This window comes from Coregonus clupeaformis, unplaced genomic scaffold (genome assembly GCF_020615455.1).
Source record: "Coregonus clupeaformis isolate EN_2021a unplaced genomic scaffold, ASM2061545v1 scaf0049, whole genome shotgun sequence".
Classification (NCBI taxonomy): Eukaryota; Metazoa; Chordata; class Actinopteri; order Salmoniformes; family Salmonidae; genus Coregonus; species Coregonus clupeaformis.
In genome coordinates this window covers 960,001-980,606 of record NW_025533504.1, presented here as the reverse complement: position 1 = coordinate 980,606, position 20,606 = coordinate 960,001, and the positions used below count along the sequence as shown (strand labels likewise).

Genomic DNA, 20,606 nt, shown 5'->3' with positions numbered 1-20,606 from the left:
CTGCTAAATAAACATCCTTTCAGGTTCCACTTAAAAACATTAACAAAGTCATAATCTTCATATACGACAAACGGCCAGTAGAATGCTGGGCTTTGTGACTGAAGCCATTCTGATTAGAACGGCCAGTAGAATGCTGGGCTTTGTGACTGAAGCCATTCTGATTAGAACGGCCAGTAGAATGCTGGGCTTTGTGACTGAAGCCATTCTGATTAGAACGGCCAGTAGAATGCTGGGCTTTGTGACTGAAGCCATTCTGATTAGAACGGCCAGTAGAATGCTGGGCTTTGTGACTGAAGCCATTCTGATTAGAACGGCCAGTAGAATGCTGGGCTTTGTGACTGAAGCCATTCTGATTAGAACGGACAGTAGAATGCTGGGCTTTGTGACTGAAGCAATTCTGATTAGAACGGCCAGTAGAATGCTGGGCTTTGTGACTGAAGCCATTCTGATTAGAACGGCCAGTAGAATGCTGGGCTTTGTGACTGAAGCCATTCTGATTAGAACGGACAGTAGAATGCTGGGCTTTGTGACTGAAGCCATTCTGCTGCAAAATGTCTGTTCACTAGTTGGAACACACTCAGTCTGTGCTTCTGTGGTAAGACGTGACAAGCCAATAGCTTCATATGCTCAGCCTCACTTATCTTTCCCCTGGATGCTGCAGTGCTAGAGACCTCACAGCGTTGAGCTCCATATCAACTTATCTTCTTTACTGTGAATCGTTGGTAGATGGACATTTCAGAGCAGAGTGTGCTGAGTTGTTAGATCAGTAACTTAAAGGCTATTGGAGGAGAGAGAAGTGAATTAGATTGTATTAGATTGTCACTGATTGAAAATGCTGATGGTGACAGAAACACACCAGGGATGTGTAGCCTCAGTTTGTATAGGTGGGTTTGGGTCTGTGTCTCAAATGGCACCCTGTTTTCCATTGGTCTTATAGACCATATTCCCTAAAGGGCCCTGCTCAAAAGTACAAAATACAAAGAGCTCCACCGAGCTAATCTAACCTCCACAATAAACAATCACACACAAAGACAAGGGGGCAGAGGGAACACTTATACAGGTATGATGAGGGGATATGAACCAGGTTTGTGATATAAACAAGACAAAACAAATGGAATGATGAGATGAGGAGTGGCAGTGGCTAGAAGGCCGGTGATGACGAACGCCGAAGCCTGCCCGAACAAGGAGAGGTGGCAGCTTCTGAGGAAGTCATGACAGTAATGATGATTTCACCATCTTATTACTGATTACTAACCTGTCCGAGGCCATCTCCTGCACTCTCTCTCTTCTTGTCTAAATATTTCAAATCAATTCACAAAATACTATATAGGTCCGGTGAACTACTCATGCGTGATGTGTAACCTTGCCCGAGACCTGAAGAACTGTGTTAGCAGATTGAGATCATTCCTATGATGTCAGGCACACACACAAGCACCACTCACATAGTTGAGTACAAAAAACCCATCTCCATCCAGGCATTCATTTGCCTCATTTATTCCAATAGAGTGAGACAGTGCATATTTTATTACAGTAGTAGTGGGGTGGGAAACCTTTGTCATGTGCATCAGGTAGAGATGCTTTGGGGTCAAGAACAGTACCTTTGTGATGTGCATCAGTTAGAGATGCTTTGGGGTCAGAACAATACCTTTGTCATGTGCATCAGTAAGAGATGCTTTGGGGTCAAACAGTAGAACAATCATTGAGTTGGAGACGGTAAGAGTTGGGACATAAAACAAAACAATACAATACAAAATGCAGCAATCACAAATATTTTCTGTCTACAAGTACAACTTAGAGAGACACAGCATGATAAAGGTACAGAGCAGGAGCCTGGTGCACTGCACTGTACAGTACAAGTACAGACTGATAAGCTGTCTGTCGTGACGGCTGTTAGGACCACTGGACATGCAAGTTGAGGCGGAATTTGAGATGCAGGAAGTGTGCCATCCACACGTTTATGGTCTCTTGGCGCTCCATTTCTCTGTTTCTCAAAGGAAGGGTTTTAGGGGTGGGCGAGTCAGAGGACATTCTTAGCCGTGGGTTGTGACGGAGAACCCGGCCGGTCTGAACTTCATCTCAGTAAAGGGAATGGACGAGTCTTTGCCTTTCCAGTCTATCCACACCACACCCTGTAACACAGCACATGCAGTTAAGTCACAGTTGACAGAAAAAAAATGTTTTTTTGTTGTTTATTTAAGATAAAACACCCTGCTGCCTTAAAATGTTAAGTTACGTTAATTTAGTAGATTAAGTTGAGTTGACAAAACTTACATTCAGTTACATTAGTTGATAGGAGTTGATACAACTTCAAATAAGAAGTCTGTTCAAATCATAGAGATAGAGGACTAGTGTCCAAAAGCCTGTTTTAGCATGGGGCAGCGCCATTGAGAAATGTCACCATTTTGAAGTAGTCAACTGGGTGGGACTTCCTATGGGTTAATGAAGGATCACATAATTCCATCCGGGTCATCAGGAGAGATCAGCCAATAAATTATACGTGAGCAAACATTCCATAACTGCAGGTCGCAGTAAATCGTCAACCTTGGCTTTACGCCAGTTCAAACAACACACTCCAGGTGGCAGTATGCACACTTTCAGTTTGTTTACCAACTCATATAAGTAGTAGAATAAGAACATTGACTCAACGGTGCTGCCCGTGCGCTCACAGACGCCATAATTGGACAAACACAAAGAAGAGTCCTCTATCATTCTCTATGGTTCAAATTGAAACACTCAAGATGTGATGCAGTGTTTATAATCAAAATGTCAAAGCAATGAGAGTTGACGAGAGAAGCACTTAGTGGGATGATCCTGATACTAGTCGTACCTGGTTGTTGCTGTTGGTGCCATAGAGGCCGTTGAGGTTGGTCTTGTAACAGTTTTTGTACCACCAGCCGCCCATGTAGGCCCTGGCACAGTGGATGCCCAGGGGGTGTGGTTCCTTGTCTCTGGTGGAGAATGGGCGCCCGTTGTGGTACCTCATGGAGTCACCTTATAGACAGACGTGTTGGGGAAGAAAGAAAGAAGGATCGTTCACGATTTGTAGAGGGAGGGCCGAATCCTACCTTCCACTTTAGACAAAATGTCACTTTAGTGAAAATGTGACTTATGTGAAGGTGATTGACCTCAAATGTAATATTTGTTTGTGAGCCTATTTGAGTTTTGGTTCCTCAACCTTAAGCACCTGCTTTGCTAGGTTCTGTCCTCACATTCTATCTTGGCTAGTGTACATGGAAATGATTTTCCTTTCTCATTAGTCTTCCGTTTCCCCTCCATCCCTCCCCTCTTACCTGCAGTGCCAGTGTAGCCAGACACCTCGATGGCGTAGTGTTTGGCCTCTGAGTCGATGGTGAAGCTGGAGTAGTGGGCGTAGGCCGTATCGTTGCCTGAACGTAGGTCCACTCTCAGGGTCACTGGGCCCATGCTGGTCAGGTTGTGAAGCAGCTCATTACCTGCATAGATGGATTAGAGATAGAGAGAGAAGATTAGGATATCATTTAAAACATATACTATGTACTCTATGTTCAAGCTTTGAGCTGTAGAGTACATACTGTAAGCTTTGGTAGTAGCCTCCCTTTTGATGGGGTCACTTAGCAGGGTTGGGGTCAATTCCATTTCAATAGCGAGGGTGCATAAAGAAGGAGGAATTCAGATATGCCGTCATTGTTTTAGCGTTACCCACAGAGTTTTTAAACTACGGGGCGCGACAGTCAATTCAAGAAGTAGACTAAAATTCCTATTTCAAATTATTCTCATAGAGAAGCATTAAAGAAACTTGGAAGAGGAATTTCTGTTTACTTCCTGAATTTACTGAAATTATAATAGAACTGACCCCAACCCTGAACTACAGTTCAGCGCTTTCCTGTTTGTCCACTTCTGAGGACTTTGAGTGGATCAGCAGCATTGAGCCAAACCTTACCGAGCCAGAACTCCTCGCTGAGGTTTCCAAAGCCGTTGGTATAGTCACTCCAGGTTCTGTAGAAATCTGCCTTCCCGTTCATTCTCCTCTGGAACACCTACAGTAAGCAAGACATTCACAAAGCTCATATTGGAAAACTGACCATAGAAAATAAATGTGCACATTTATAGCCATTCTACCATTCCCCCACGTACTATGTCCAATAACATTCAGCTATGCAAAAGGAAATGTGATCGTCAACATTTGGAATCAGATGGCTGATGATTCAATCCCATTCAAACCAGAGAGAGAGAGAGAGAGAGAGAGAGAGAGAGAGAGAGAGAGAGAGAGAGAGAGAGAGAGAGAGAGAGAGAGAGAGAGAGAGAGATGGGGAGGTGTAGAGAGAGAGAGAGAGAGAGAGAGGGGAGGTGTAGAGACAGAGAGAGAGAGAGATGGGGGAGGTGGAGAGAGAGAGAGAGAGAGAGAGGGAAGTGGAGAGAGAGAGAGAGAGAGAGAGAGAGAGAGAGAGAGAGAGAGAGGCCATGTATCTTACCGTCCAGCCGCCTCCCTCAGTCTCCATGTCACAGTAGACTCTGACTGTCTTCCCTTCCTTGCCCTCTGGGTATAGATCCACCTCTCCTGACTGGAGCACGCCGTTCAGCAGCTCCTGGGAACACTCCGTGGGGAACGGGAAGAGCAGTTTTCCTGAGACAAGGGGACACAATTACTATAACATCACTATACAATTACTATAACATTACTATTCTATTACTAAACAATTACTATACATTTATATAACATTACTATACAATTACTATACAAGTACTATATTCTCTGTTAAAGATAAGTAACCCCGCTGCCTTAAAATGTTAAGTTATGTCAACTCAGTACGTTGAGTTGAGGAAATGGAGAGACTCATGTGGAAAGTTACTTTTTGAAATTAACTGCTGGTCTGTAACGCCTACCTGTGATAAACTCAGTGGTGACAATAGATGTGTACTGTCCCTCTCTCTCTCCCTGTACCAGCACCGTGTACTTAGACATAGAGAACAGTCCAGTCAGCTTGTACTCCGTCACCGTGGAGTCCAGAATCACCTCCTGGGGAGACAGAGGACCAGAGAAACAGCTTCTTTTTTTTTTTTTTTACTGTTTTACCTCAGGTACTGTTGTTTCACCTCATATAGGTTGTGTCCTAAATGGCGCCCTATTTCCTATATAGTGCACTACTTTTGACAATGGGTCCTGTTCAAAAGTAGTGCACTATAGAAATATGGTCATTTGGGACCTAGTCATAGTATACAGATGCAGGATCTTAATTTGATAGGAAATTCTAAAATTGTAGTGTATTTGAGGTTTAAAAAGGCTTCTGAAGTTTGTAATTTCCACTTAAAAATTTCAGGCTTGATTTTCCCTTACAAAAAATGTATCAACCCCTATAAAAATATCCATTCATTATAATAGACATAATTCACATTTCCTGTTGCGGCAGGATTATTTTCTTGCTGTAGCAAATTGGCTCAAATTAAGATCCTACATCTGTAGCATTGGTATACTATATACAGTAGTAGCAGTATAGTTGTGGTATTGAGTACATATGAATGTACAAGCAAGTATCATACGAGGAATAAAGCTCACCTTGGCCTCCTCTCCTGCCGTCTGATAGGTCACTCTATAGTTACTGAATGCAACACTGGGGGCTTTCCATGATACAACAGCAGAACGAGCGCCCACCTCACCGACCTTTACAGCTGAAGGACAAACCATCACACATACAGGCACTTTCTGTCCTGGTTATTTTCCATATACAATAGGACCTCAGAAATACGAACATGTCGGGAATAGAGGTTGTTTGGCACGCTGAAATGTTTGTAACTTTGACCGGTCAGTCCGTATCTCTGAGCTTCAAATCTTTGAGGTTCTATGCTGTAGTTACATGTGATTTTCTGTATGTCAGTGTGTTTTCCCCCCTATGTACTCACCACTGGCAGTTGTGAAGGTGGTAGTGATGGCTGTGCTCTGCAGGCTGTCTTTCTGGCTCAGGGCTTTGACTGTGTACATGGTGGCTCTCTGCAGCCCTCTCAGCTGGTGCTCTACTGAGTTACCAGACACCATCACTGTCACTGTTACATTAGGAGCTGTGGGAGAGACGATGGAGGAGGGACAGGGAACGCAACTTAGACTAAATCACAGCTTGGAATGGGAATAGAGCAGTATACAGTACATCGTACAGGTGTAGTTATACTAGCTATGGTACATGGTATGTATATACCTTAGGAGGTTGGTGGCACCTTAATTGGGGAGGACGGGCTCGTGGTAATGGCTGGAGCGGAATAAGTGGAATGGTATCAAACACATGGTTTCTATGTGTTTGATGCCATTCCATTTGCGCCATTCCAGCCATTATTATGTGCAGTCCTCCCCTCAGCAGCCTCCACTAGTATATACAACTACAGTTATACTACTGTATATATGTTTACTATATCTTTTCATCAGGAAATGATACCACACTCACTTTTTGCAGACTCATAACTGAGGATGAAACGGTCTACTTTTCCCATGGCGGGGGTCCATTGGAGCACTGCCTTGGTGTCTGTTATGTTAATTGCTTGGAGAACGGTTGGAGGGGCAGGCACTGCAGTCCAAAGACAATGTGGTGTACATCGTGAATTTAGAAGAAAAAAAAGATGCCTTTATGTCATGTTTTAAAATACTTAATTGTGGTCATATTGCAGAGCAAGACAACTGAAACTGTGGGTAAAAAAAAGGCAAATGCACTCTGGATCATTTTGCACTCCACGTCCAAAGCAGAATGCATGATGATGTACTGTAATGGTGATCTAGGTAAGTGTGCAGTACCTGTGGTGATGATGGCAGTGAGGGGATCACTCTCTCTCTTCCCCATGGTGGACATCACACTGACCTCGTAAGTGGCCCCTGAGGACAGCTTGGACAGAGACACCTGGGACTGCAGGGAATCCACAGACACAGAACCACTCTCTCCTGTCAGGATGAGAGACAGACACAGAACCACTCTCTCCTGTCATGATGACAGACACAGAACCACTCTCTCTTGTCATGATGACAGACAGACACAGAACCACTCTCTCCTGTCATGATGACAGACACAGAACCACTCTCTCCTGTCATGATGACAGACAGACACAGAACCACTCTCTCCTGTCAGGATGAGAGACAGACACAGAACCACTCTCTCCTGTCAGGATGAGAGACAGACACAGAACCACTCTCTCCTGTCATGATAAGAGACAGACACAGAACCACTCTCTCCTGTCATGATGACAGACACAGAACCACTCTCTCCTGTCATGATGACAGACACAGAACCACTCTCTCCTGTCATGATGACAGACATGGCAGCACACTGGTCCTCAGGGAAAAACATGCACTATGCCTGCGTCCCAAATGGCACCCTATTCCCTGTATGTCAAATGTAGTGCATGACATAGGGAATAGGGTGTCATTTGGGACACCGTCCATGATTTACACTGAAACAGTGTCGGTGTTTGGGGAGGACAAAGGTCTTTTGTCTGAACAGCTGATCTGTGATTCATTAATGGAGCACACAAGAATGCTACGAAAGTTGTATCTTCCACTTGAGTGATTCTGGTTAAGTACCTGTGCTGACAAAAGGGGTATGAACAAACTCTTTTTTTAAGTGTTCAAAGCATCATCACCTTGTCACTTAGAGTAGGGTTTCCCAAACTCGGTCCTGGGGCCCTCCCCGTGTGCACGTTTAGTTTTTTGCCCTAGCACTACACATCTAATTCAAATAATCAACTCATCATCAAGCTTTGATTATTTGAATGTAGTGCTAGGGCAAAAACCAAAAACTTGCACCCAGGGGGGGCCCCAGGACCGAGTTTGGGAAACCCTGACTTAGAGGTAGATAACATGATAAAAGTTAAAGTAACAGTAACTTACCCGTGACCGAGTGAGTGTATGTGATTTTGAAGCCGGAGAGTGTGCTCTTTGGTTTGGACCAGGACACAGAAAGAGAGGCCTCTGTCATGTTACCGAACAGCAGCTGGGTAGGTGGCTCAGGCCCTGCATGGGGAGTAAAGGAATAAGGAAGTGGAGAGGTCAGAAGACGATCTTTAAAGGAACCTCATATTCAATATCTCCAGCACCACACCGATGTCTACATATGTGAAAACAGCGCGTTTCTATGATCTGTGTGTTAAAAAGATAAGAAGAAAGGTCCTAAAAACTGCATCTCTGTGACATCACAGGGTTGGATTAAAAGTAAGAAAAACTGCGATTTTCAAAACGAGTTTCTAGCCAGAGGGAGGGTATTTTCTTGCTCCCCACATCATGGCGAATGTCATAGTGTTTTTGATGATGACATCGGGTAGAATTTTTTTCTTTATATATTTTTTCTACAAAACTTGGAAATGCGCCGTTTTCACATATGTAGATACTGTTGCTGGAGATAATGAAAATGATGTTTGAAAAGTGGTGGAATTGCCCTTTACTGTGAAGGAAAAGGTTAAAAAGTCACTAAAGTCACAGTAGATTTGAAGTATAGAAAATATAGATACAATGGGAAATTCTGTCTAGAGACAAGTGATGATTTAGTGCAGCCACAGTTTAAATTGAAAGAGAGACATGCAGACTATCCAATACATGAACAAACACATTGAGTGAAAATATACATTTACTATAGGGGTTATTCATCAAAAGTTATGGTCAGATTTTATGAATAAGTCTCTATGTGGGTTTGGTTCTCCTAATTACCTGTCATGGCGGTTACTCTGTGAATCTTGGAACGGGATCCGGGAGCTGTGCCGAATATGTGCAGGGAGTAGCGGGTCTGAGGTCGCAGGTTACTGAACTCCACAGAGCGAACGCTGCCAGGGAGAACAATGGACACCCTCTTTGTGTGAGCTTTACCTCTGGAGCTACCAGGAGCTTTAGTGGGGAAAGTGATGGTTCCATTAGTGCTCTCACTCTGTTTTTGGATCTCAATGGTAGTGTTGACGATTGCGGCTACTCTGTCCTCTCCCCCAACAGCAGCTGCCTCCTCCGCCTCTTCCTCCTCCTCTTCCTCGCCCTTGGCCCTGTGCTCTCTTCTGGACACGGTGAAGTTCTTGAACATGGCTGTCGGGGCCGACCATGTGAGGGTGAAGCCGTACGTGGTGATGTTCTGAACCTTCACAGAGCCAAGTCCGCTGCCGACTCCTGTTCCTGCTTTCTTGGTGGTGTCTTTGAAACACTGGATTATTGTTGTCTTGTTGCTGAGGACTTTGACTTCAGAGGTGGTCTCCACAGTGGTCACGTTCACAAGACACTGACTCTTCTGTGGGACTGGCTTCCCTTTGCCTGAGCCTGTCTTCACAGTAGTTTTAGATGTGCCTGAGGAGATGTCAGCCTCTGTCTTATTGCCCTTTGTAAGGGTGATCTTGCCCGTCCCGGCCTTAGTGCTATCAATAGCCAATGACACCTTTGTAATGTTCATAGTCCCCTGAACTAATTTCACATTCTTCTCAGCCAACGTCGACTGCTCCAGAGTCTCTTTTCCTGACCGGGTTTTGTTCACAGATGTCTTCACAGTGCTTAGGGTGACATTGGCTTGTGGCTGGTCTTGGAGGTTGCCAGCTTTAGCATTGGCTTTACCTGCAGATTCCTCCTTAACTGTTGCTTTCAACTTCAGGTCAGGTTTGGACTGCTTCTTTAGAACTGTCGTTTTGCCTTTGCTCTCTTGCTTTCTTCCTCCTTGGTGTTTCAACAGAACCTGTCCGACGGTTGGTCGGACCAGTCCAATCTTGGTAGCATTGGAGCGGGTGGAGACTTTAATTTTGGTTTTAGTGACAGTAACCCCCTGTTTGGCTGGTGTCTTGGTGAGGCCTGTTTTTACACTTGTGGTCACTTTCGTTTTGCTTTTGATGTCACCACCCTCTTTGGCGGCTGTAGGTTTCTTTTGCTCCGTTTTCTTCTGGAAGATGGTTTGGTCTGCTATGGTCTTCTTCCCCTGCAGACTCTCCTTGATAGCATTGCTCTCAGGTGATACCTTCAACGCCACCGTCTCCGCTGTTATCTGGATTTTGTCTTTGGTACCTTCTGGAGATGAGAGAAAAAAAGAGTTGTTCAATAACCACACTAGCATACCACTTAGAATGAAGCAATGTAAACTCAGCAAAAAAAGGAATGTCCTCTCACTGTCAACTGTGTTTATTTTCAGCAAATCTAACGTGTAAATATTTGTATGAACATAACAACATTCAACAACTGAGACATAAACTGAACAAGTTCCACAGACATGTGACTAACAGAAATAGAATAATGTGTCCCTGAACAAAGGGGGGGTCAAAATCAAAAGTAACAGTCAGTATCTGGTGTGGCCACCAGCTGTATTAAGTACTGCAGTGCATCTCCTCCTCATGGACTGCACCAGATTTGCCAGTTCCTGCTGTGAGATGTTACCCCACTCTTCCATCAAGGCACCTACAAGTTCCCAGACATTTCTGGGGTGAATGGCCCTAGCCCTCACCCTCCGATCCAACAGGTCCCAGACGTGCTCATTGGGATTGAGATCCAGGCTCTTCGCTGGCCATGGCAGAACACTGACATTCCTGTCTTGCAGGAAATCACGCACAGAACAAGCAGTATGGCTGGTGGCATTGTCATGCTGGAGGTGTCATGTCAGGATGAGCCTGCAGGAAGGGTACCACATAAGGTAGGAGGATGTCTTCCCTGTAACGCACTGCCTTGAGATTGCCTGCATTGACAGCAAGCTCAGTCCGATGATGCTGTGACACACCGCCCCAGACCATGACGGACCCTCCACCTGCAAATTGATCCCGCTCCAGAGTACAGGCCTCGATGTAACGCTCATTCCTTCGACGATAAACGCGAATCCGACCATCACCCCTGGTGAGACAAAACCGCGACTCGTCAGTGAAGAGCACTTTTTGCCAGTCCTGTCTGGTCCATTGACGGTGGGTTTGTGCCCATAGGCGACATTGTTGCTGGTGATGTCTGGTGAGGACCTGCCTTACAACAGGCCTACAAGCCCTCAGTCCAGCCTCTCTCAGCCTATTGCGGACAGTCTGAGCACTGATAGGAGGGATTGTGCGTTCCTGGTGTAACTCGGGCAGTTGTTGTTGCCATCCTGTACCTGTCCCGCAGGTGTGCTGTTCAGATGTACCGATCCTGTGCAGGTGTTGTTACACGTGGTCTGCCACTGCGAGGACGATCAGCTGTCCGTCCTGTCTCCCTGTAGCGCTGTCTTAGGCGTCTCACAGTACGGACATTGCAATTTATTGCCCTGGCCACATCTGCAGTCCTCATGCCTCCTTGCAGCTTGCCTAAGGCACGTTCACGCAGATGAGCAGGGACCCTGGGCGTTTTTCTTCTGGTGTTTTTCAGAGTCAGTAGAAAGGCCTCTTTAGTGTCCTAAGTTTTCATAACTGTGACCTTAATTGCCTAACGTCTGTAAGCTGTTAGTGTCTTAACGACCGTTCCACAGGTGCATGTTCATTAATTGTTTATGGTTCATTTAACAATCATGGGAAACAGTGTTTAAACCCTTTACAATGAAGATCTGTGAAGTTATTTGGATTTTTACGAATTATCTTTGAAAGACAGGTTCCTGAAAAAGGAATGTTTCTTTGTTTGCTGAGTTTATATTGGGCATGCATTCTAAGTGGTGTGCTTGTGTAGCTACTGGAAGTGAACCTTAGATTATGAGGTGCTAGTATGTCTCTAGCTGAATTGCAAGAAATAAAATCAGATCAAAGAAGACAAGTCAGATCAGATGAAGAAGCCACAGTAACTCACTTTTACTGCAGTCAGCTCCAGGTGCGCACTTAGTGCAGTCTGGACCAAGGAACCCTGGGAGGCAGACGCACTTTCCCTTCTCACATTTCCCATTCGCACTGCAGTCATTGGGACAGGGGCCTTTGGAGCAGGAAGCACCTGGTAGGAAAGGGAAGAGAGTATACAGTATGAAACCAAACAGGGCAAACATCGAAAGATCAAATGTGAACGATTCTGGATTTCATTCAAACTAGCCTCATGGATAATCTCCATTTCAGAATGAAGTTATTATATGAGGTTTGGAACTAGGAGGCTACGGTTATGTGTAACTAAATAAGACCAGTCGTACATTTACTCTTCATGAGGGACATCTCTTTCTCCAGCCTGCCAACGCGTCCTTTCAGTGCTGCCATCTCGGCCACACATCCCCCGGTGCAGGAGGTAGGAACCAGACTGATGCGGTGGGTTAGGGTTAGAGGTGAGCCAGGCTTCAGCTTCAGCTCATGGGTCTGGGTCTGGGTCTGGGGCTGCTCCTTGGTGCGGTTGCTAACGTCACTCTGGGTGTCCTTGCTGATGCAGCCAGAGTCAGAAGTGATGAGCACTTTGATGGGGTTGGGGTGTGGCGGTGTGGGGGAGGGTTTGTTTTTGGTGGTGGTCTTTGGACCGCTGGCTTTAGGAGGCTTGAGGGGGGTCGAAGGGGCTGGGAGAATCTGATTGGCTTCGGTTGGGCTTAGGACTTTCGGAGTGGGCTTAGGGGTCTCTTTGGTGAGTTTGACGAGCTTGGCTGTTGGAGGCTTGAGGGGGGTCGAGGGGGCTGGATGTGTCTGATTGGCTGCAGTTGGGCTTAGGGCTTTCGGAGTGGGCTTAGGGGTCTCTTTGATGAGTTTGACGAACGTGGCTGTTGGAGGCTTGAGGGGGGTCGAGGGGGCTGGATGTGTCTGATTGGCTGCAGTTGGGCTTAGGGCTTTCGGAGTGGGCTTAGGGGTCTCTTTGATGAGTTTGACGAACGTGGCTGTTGGAGGCTTGAGGGGGGTCGAGGGGGCTGGATGTGTCTGATTGGCTGCAGTTGGGCTTAGGGCTTTCGGAGTGGGCTTAGGGGTCTCTTTGGTGAGTTTGACGAACGTGGCTGTTGGAGGCTTGAGGGGGGTCGAAGGGGCTGGATGTGTCTGATTGGCTGCAGTTGGGCTTAGGGCTTTCGGAGTAGGTTTAGGGGTCTCTTTGATGAGTTTGACGAGCGTGGCTGTTGGAGGCTTGAGGGGGGTCGAGGGGGCTGGATGTGTCTGATTGGCTGCAATTGGGCTTAGGGCTTTCGGAGTGGGCTTATGGGTCTCTTTGGTGAGTTTGACGAGCATGGCTGTTGGAGGCTTGAGAGGGATCAAGGGGGCTGGATGTGTCTGATTGGCTGCAGTTGGGCTTAGGGCTTTCGGAGTGGGCTTAGGGGTCTCTTTGGTGAGTTTGACGAACGTGGTTGTTGGAGGCTTGAGGGGGGTCGAGGGGGCTGGATGTGTCTGATTGGCTGCAGTTGGGCTTAGGGCTTTCGGAGTGGGCTTAGGGGTCTCTTTGGTGAGTTTGATGAGCGTGGCTGTTGGAGGCTTGAGGGGGGTCGAGGGGGCTGGATGTGTCTGATTGGCTGCAATTGGGCTTAGGGCTTTCGGAGTGGACTTAGGGGTCTCTTTGGTGAGTTTGACGAGTGTGGCTGCGGTTTTTGGTTTTGCGAGGGAGAGGGTGAGAAGGACGTGATGTTTGGCTTCACTTCCTGTTCCTGTAGCGTTTCTTTTCTCATTGGTAACTGGAGTTTGAAGGGAGGGGAACGGGGTTAGCAGGAAGAGGAGGGCTAGAAAAAACAACATTTTAACTAAAGAGCAGTAACTTGATATTGAGACAGAATAGTATTTGGAGGGTCCGAATTCCAACAGTTCTATAAACTCCTTCCCAATGTCTCAGTGGAGAGGAGGCAAGACAATCCACCAGGGTTATCCTACAAATGAAAAAGAAAAAAACAAGTCAGCCAAGATGAGCATACTCAGATTACAGTTTATTAACATATGCAAAGCCATTCTGGAACCAAGTCCTAAAGTTAGGTTTGCGCTGTGGCCATTGGCTGTAGAGGTATGTAGTGACTACGAGCCAGAAAGGCTCAGCACAAAACAGATAAGCACTGTGTTCACTACTAGTAGTATTTTCTGAGGTGCTGCTGTACATTTTCACTGTACATTTCCGCTTTCCTTCTCCAACCACATACACTGAACCCTTTCCTCACTTTGCTCCTAAACTGTTAGTTTTTTTGCTCACTCACCAGGTGAAGAAAGGGAGTATTATACCGTACATACCTACTACTTGTAGTAGCTCTATCCAAAAGTCCTCCTTGAGGTCAAACCCCCACATCCAAACTGACAAAGATTATTCGGAATACTTTCAATGAGAACATTATGCTTAGCACAGGAGGTTGGTGGCACCTTAATTGGGGAGGGCGGGCTGGTGGTAATGGCTGGAGCGGAATGAGTGGTTTCAATTTTTTTTGTATGCCATTCTATTCCCTCCATTCCAGCCATTATTATGAGCCATCCTCCCCTCAGCAGCCTCCACTGATGCTTAGTACAGTACAGTTAAAGAGCTAGGGCAAGCTAGGGAATATCTGGAAAGCATTTAACACATATGCATCGATCCTCTGATGACAGAAATAACAACAATTTCTCTCACTGGATGGCTAACTCCAATGGCTGATTAAATGATACGGCCGGATCACTTCCTAGGCTAGCAAGTTACTTCGTTTAGTATTAGGAAAAGTAGGGAAAAATGTGTCAAGACAGGGAAGTGAGATCTAGAGGGTCCTGCTGCGGCTGTGCAGAGGTGTAACAGAGCACTACTCTATGCTGCTCACTGAGACTGTGTGTCTTTCACTGATGACTTACATCATCTGCACCCGCGCCTTATGAAAACCACCAGGAGAAATATGCCCCGATTAAATATGTATGTCTTTTTTAAATCTCAGGGGAATTAAATGAATGAGCAAATACTATTACAGCAGCTGGTCGTTAGGAACATACAGAGCATCTGTATTATAATGACATTTATGAAGGGTGTGCACAACTACTGTATGAATTAAAGGATTTATTATTTAATTATAATGTATTGATTTTTAATGATTTTATTTGGACAGTTTTATGGCTACTGATGAAGCGTTACTAACACACAGACTACAGCCATGCTCCTCACTCCTGATGTTACTATTCATGCACTGACGTTCCATTGTACTGTACCTCCTCAACTAATTCAATATCTGATTGAGTTCTGAAATTAGATCACAACTCATTAGTAAGTACATTGGAAAACAATAACAGACATTTCATGACTATTAACATTAGTACTGACTTGGAATGAACTAGATCATTGAGGATTCAGCGCTGGCCTCTCTTCTCACGTGACCCAAAGATCACACACAATGGCTGTTCTTTTAAAGAACATCAACTGATGATAACCATATTGCATTTCATTGTATTTAAAATGTAGTACACCTATAACTTTATTTAACTATAGATGCTTGACTCTATGGTATTTTAATGGTTCATTAATTAATCAAAACATTTTAATAACATGATCATGCGTCCATAAGTTTGTAGAAAAAGGTGAAACTTACCAGGACAATAATTCCCTCCTGTGACTTAGTGTGTATCAGTCTGTTGCATCCTCCATCTGATACGACCACCTCATATAGACTGCTGCCCATGCATGAACAAAGGAGGAGGAAAGAGGAGAGAGAGAGAGAGAGAGAGAGAGAAGGACCACCACTAGAAAGAGGGGTGATAAAGTCTGCTCCTACTTATGAACCCCGCCCAACCCAGAATCCACCCACCCCCCTCGTTGAAACCCTTGCAACCTCCATGGAAAATATTTGATTAGGATGTGTATGAAAGTAACTTTTAGATTGAGTTTGAATGATTTAGATGTTTTGCTTTACTGTGCGTACTACTCTACACTACACTACACTTACATGTACATAAACATATCACAGTCAACAGGTGTTGTTTTTTACCCAATGTCCTCAAACCAGATGTATTCCTGCCATCAATAGAAGAAGCCTTGCTGAATCCCAGATCCCACCCTCTAGTCTCTAAGACTAGGGCCTTGTTCAGTCAGAAAAGGTTGCTGAATCCCAGATCCCATCTTCTAGTCTCTAAGACTAGGGCCTTGTTCAGTCAGAAAAGGTTGAGCTAGAGTGTGAAACAACAACACTACTGCATATTTAGCACACACCCCACAAGCTTAGGGGGCCCACAACCCCTCTCCCCCCCCCAAAATAATTATAATAATATTTTTGTGGGGGGGGTTTGGTTGTGGTCCTCCCCCAGAGAGCAAATTAACACATCATAAGCAATGAAATTATTTTTTGGAATTACAGGAAATTTGATTGAATAGTGTTTCAGATTACCAAGATTCAGATGGGATACATACCATGATGCCGCAGGTATTGGCCGGTGAGCTGGGGGCCACAGACCTGCAGTACTGTGAGTATGAATAGCCTGTCTGTTTGAGGTAATGGGATGGAACTACATGGGTTTTATGTAAGTGACCAAATAGCTAGGAGATTTAGCGGATGCTGTATGAAGGAGGAGGCATTGCATCTTTCACCCAAATGACCACCCACCAGCCTACCTTTTGTAAACCACATACACACACTTCACGTGCGTAGGCACATGCACGCCTGCACGCACACATATTTGAGCAATCAAACACATTTGCGCATGCAGACACACAGAAACACACACAGGCACAGCACAAAATGGGCACAAACATACACAAATACGCCCCACACCCACACCTGCACACTGTAAGGGATCGGGGGTTGGCTGGGTCTAGACAGAGTCTGACACTTCCCCGATCTACTGAGAGGGGGAGTCATCAGACTCGATCTGGTTCACCTGAGTTCTGAGCACACCTGTCAGTATTAGGGTAGGATTTAAGGTGTGCTCAGAAGCTCAGTCGGTGCGAGGTATTGTTCCTTTGTGACTTGCTAAGCGTTTTGTTCCGAGAGAGAGAGAGAGTTTGTTGTTTTTGATTACTCGTGTATCCGACCTGTGCCTTGTTGTTTGACTCCCCGAATTGCTTAATCCTCTGCTTGTCTACCCCAGTGATTACCGTCCTCTGATCCTGTGTCTGTGACCTCGACTACGACTAAGCCCGCTCCCTTGGTACCTCTGCCTGTCTCTGCCTGGCCCGGTTTTGACCACAGCCCGCCCGACCACGATTAAGCTATTCCCTTGTCTGTACTCTAATAAAGCATCTCTATTCGGCGATTGGATCTTACCACTCTGTCCGAGTATGAATTACAGAATACCTCGCCTTTACCATGGATCCAGCGGAATTACAGAGGCGATGGGAGATACAGGAGAAACGGATGGATGGACTCCTGCAGCTACTCAACGCTGGTGCGGCTGAAGGCACCACCCCGAGCACGGTCAGTCCTCGTCATGCACCTCCGATTTCTCTACCGACAAGGTACGACGGGGAACCTGGCAAATGTCAGGGGTTTCTACTCCAGACGTCCCTTTATATGTCGTATAATCGGACTATGTTCTCCGATGACCGTAGCAGGGTGGATTTCATGATTTCTCTGCTAACGGGTAGAGCACTGGATTGGGCTACTGCGCTTTGGGCAGCTGAGGTCCCCGAGTTGAATGCGGAAGTTCAGTTTAAGAGACTGTTCCAAGAGGTGTTCGACCACCCAGTATCTGGGCGTAGCGTGGGAGACCAACTATGCGAACTTCAGCAGGGCCGTCGCACAGTAGCCGACTACGCTTTAGAGTTCCGTACTATAGCAGCCGGTAGCGGATGGAGCGAGACTGCTTTGCTCACCGTTTTCCGAAGAGGGCTGCGCAAAGAAGTACAGACTGAGTTGGCTTGTCGGGGAGATATCACTGCGCTACATGAGTTTATCAACATCGCCATCTCTATTGATAATCTGATCGTGCAACACAAGGTATCCACAGTCCGGGAGCCCTCGGTCACTGGTCCTACGCAATCGTCAGAGCGGAGGAGAGAATCTGAGGAGGAACCTATGCAACTGGGACGGTCACCTCTACAGGGTTCGGTGAGACAACAACGTCGGCAAGACGGACTATGCCTGTATTGTGGTCAGTCGGGTCATTTCATTCGGCAATGTCCGTACGACCAAACCGTACCCCCAGAATATCGCCTCGGAACTGCCAAACCAGTGAGTGAGACTCACGTTTTCAACATCACATCCAAACAAATGTATGTGCCAGTTACCTTATCTGTTGGGGAGAGAGTGCGCAGATTGGAAGGTCTTATTGATTCCGGGGCGGCTGCCAGTTTTATGGATGTGGGTCTCGCTGAGGAATTGGGAGTTCAACTTATCCCACTTCAACCTCCCCTGCGAGTCAACGCGCTGGACGGTGAGCCCATGGGCACTGGGTTCATTACGCACCGGACCGAGGAAATAAAGTTACAAGTGGGCTCCCTGCACCATGAGAACATCATTCTGTTCGTCATCTCCGCTCCACGGGAGCCGCTAGTCCTCGGCGACCCCTGGCTCGTTACCCATGATCCAGTCATCTCCTGGAGATCTGGCGATATCACGGCTTGGAGTGAGGTATGTAGGGCAGAGTGCCTCCATTTACCTTGCAAAACGTCTACTGTGGAGGATGCGCAGGGTGCGGTGTCTACGGTTGTTCCTACAGAGTACCAGGATTACGCGCAGGTGTTCTCCAAGGAGAGGGCTACCGTGTTACCACCGCATCGGGCCTGGGACTGTGCAATTGATCTGCTATCCGGGGCTACACCTCCTCGCGGAAGAATCTATCCTTTGTCACAGCCGGAACGAGAATCTATGAGCAAGTATATTGATGAGGCACTACAGCAAGGGGCCATTCGCCCATCTACGTCTCCCGCCGCATCCAGTTTTTTCTTTGTTAAGAAAAGGATGGCGGACTGCGTCCCTTGTATAGACTATCGAGGTTTGAATGATATTACCATTAAAAATCGTTACCCTCTTCCTTTGATTCCAGCAGCCCTCGAGCAGGTGGGGCAGGCCTCCATCTACAGTAAACTGGACCTCAGGAGTGCGTACAATCTGGTGCGCATTAGAGAAGGGGATGAATGGAAGACCGCCTTCATCACCCATCGAGGACATTATGAATATTGTGTCATGCCCTATGGACTTACTAACGCGCCCTCTGTGTTCCAGGCGTTCATGAATGACATTTTCAGGGACTTGATTGATCGCTTTGTTATAGTGTACATTGATGACATCCTAATCTACTCTAACTCTCTGAGTGAACATGTGTCCCATGTGCGACAGGTTCTGGACCGACTCCGACAACACTCTCTGTTCGTGAAGGCCGAAAAGAGTGAATTCCATGTCACGACGATTTCCTTCCTTGGGGCCATACTCACTCCCGACGGGGTACAACTGGATGAAAATAAGGTGCAAGCTGTACGAGACTGGCCTCAACCCCAGACGGTGAAAGAGCTCCAGAGATTCTTAGGGTTCGCCAATTACTATAGACGGTTCGTGCGTAATTTCAGCACAACCGCAGCTCCCCTGTCGGCGATGACCAGCTACAAGGGTCGTGGTCTGAAATGGACGGAGGGGGCAGTGCGGGCTTTTGAGACATTGAAACAACGATTTACCACCGCTCCCATTTTATGTCAGCCGGATCCTACCTTGCCGTTCATCGTGGAGGTGGACGCCTCGGAGGTTGGAGTTGGAGCCGTGCTTTCCCAGCGCCAAGGTGAGCCGCCCAAATCACGACCCTGTGCTTTTTTTTCTAAGAAGCTGAATCCGGCCGAGCAGAACTACGACGTGGGAAATCGTGAATTACTGGCGGTGAAGTTAGCACTGGAGGAGTGGAGACATTGGCTGGAGGGAGCAGATCATCCGTTCCAAGTGCTCACGGACCACCACAATCTGGAGTATCTTCACAGTGCTAAACGACTGAACTCCCGACAGGCCAGGTGGTCTTTATTCTTCAACCGTTTCCAATTCACTGTCTCTTATATTCCCGGGTCCAAGAATTGTAAGGCGGACGCGCTTTCCCGACAGTTCGAGCGCGCTGAAAGACCCGTGGAACCAGAACCTATCCTCCCCATGAGTTGCCGTGCTGGTCCTGTGAGGTGGGCTATCGATGACACGATTCAGGAGAGCCTACAAGCGGAACCAGCCCCTCCAGAAACCCCGGTGTCGAAGGTGTTTGTACCAGCTCCGCTTCGACCTCAACTGATGGAATGGTGCAACACGTCGCTAGGATCTGGTCATCCCGGAATCACTCGAACTACACGACTCATCAGTCGAAAATACTGGTGGGATTCCCTCACAGATGACGTCAGAGACTACGTATTATCCTGCCCAGTATGTGCTCAGTCCAAGGCGCCTCGAGCACTACCGGAGGGTAAGCTGATGCCATTGCCAACTCCTCAACGACCCTGGTCGCACATTGCGATGGACTTTGTTACCGACCTACCAGAATCAGAGGGCCATACTGTATTTCTCGTGGTCATCGATCGATTCTCCAAGATGTGCCGGTTAGTACCCATGACCCGTTTACCTAACGCCACTCAGATGGCGGAGACTATGTTTAACCAGGTGTTCCGGCAGTTTGGTGTTCCGGAGGATATTGTTTCCGACCGGGGACCCCAGTTCGTATCCCGGGTATGGAAGGCCTTCTGCGAACGCTTGGGCATCTCGGTGAGCCTCACCTCCGGATATCATCCCCAGGCCAATGGGCAGACAGAACGGCTCAACCAGGAAATTGGGAAGTATCTACGGCAACAATGTTCGCGGCAGCCGCAAGAGTGGAGCCGATTCCTTCCTTGGGTAGAGTATGCTCAGAACTCCCTCATTCACACCTCCCTACGTCTAACGCCCTTCCAGTGTGTTCTAGGGTATCAACCACCCCTGTTCCCGTGGGATACC

At 46.8% G+C, this 20,606-nt stretch overlaps 1 protein-coding gene across 1 annotated transcript; it reads right to left on the bottom strand.

Moving 5' to 3' along the window:
* Positions 1 to 1,464: 1,464 nt before the first annotated feature.
* On the bottom strand, positions 1,465 to 15,449 carry LOC121555548 (tenascin-R-like). Its single transcript, XM_041869381.2, has 15 exons — positions 15,312 to 15,449; positions 12,024 to 13,652; positions 11,696 to 11,833; positions 8,654 to 9,976; positions 7,841 to 7,963; positions 6,755 to 6,898; positions 6,411 to 6,530; positions 5,878 to 6,033; positions 5,534 to 5,646; positions 4,864 to 4,996; positions 4,452 to 4,603; positions 3,920 to 4,016; positions 3,291 to 3,452; positions 2,828 to 2,991; positions 1,465 to 2,129 (listed from the first exon to the last, which is right to left on the bottom strand). The coding sequence occupies exons 2-15, from the start codon at positions 13,522 to 13,524 to the stop codon at positions 2,031 to 2,033; spliced, it is 4,425 nt and encodes a 1,474-aa protein (XP_041725315.2). The 5' UTR covers positions 13,525 to 13,652; positions 15,312 to 15,449; the 3' UTR covers positions 1,465 to 2,030.
* Positions 15,450 to 20,606: the final 5,157 nt, after the last annotated feature.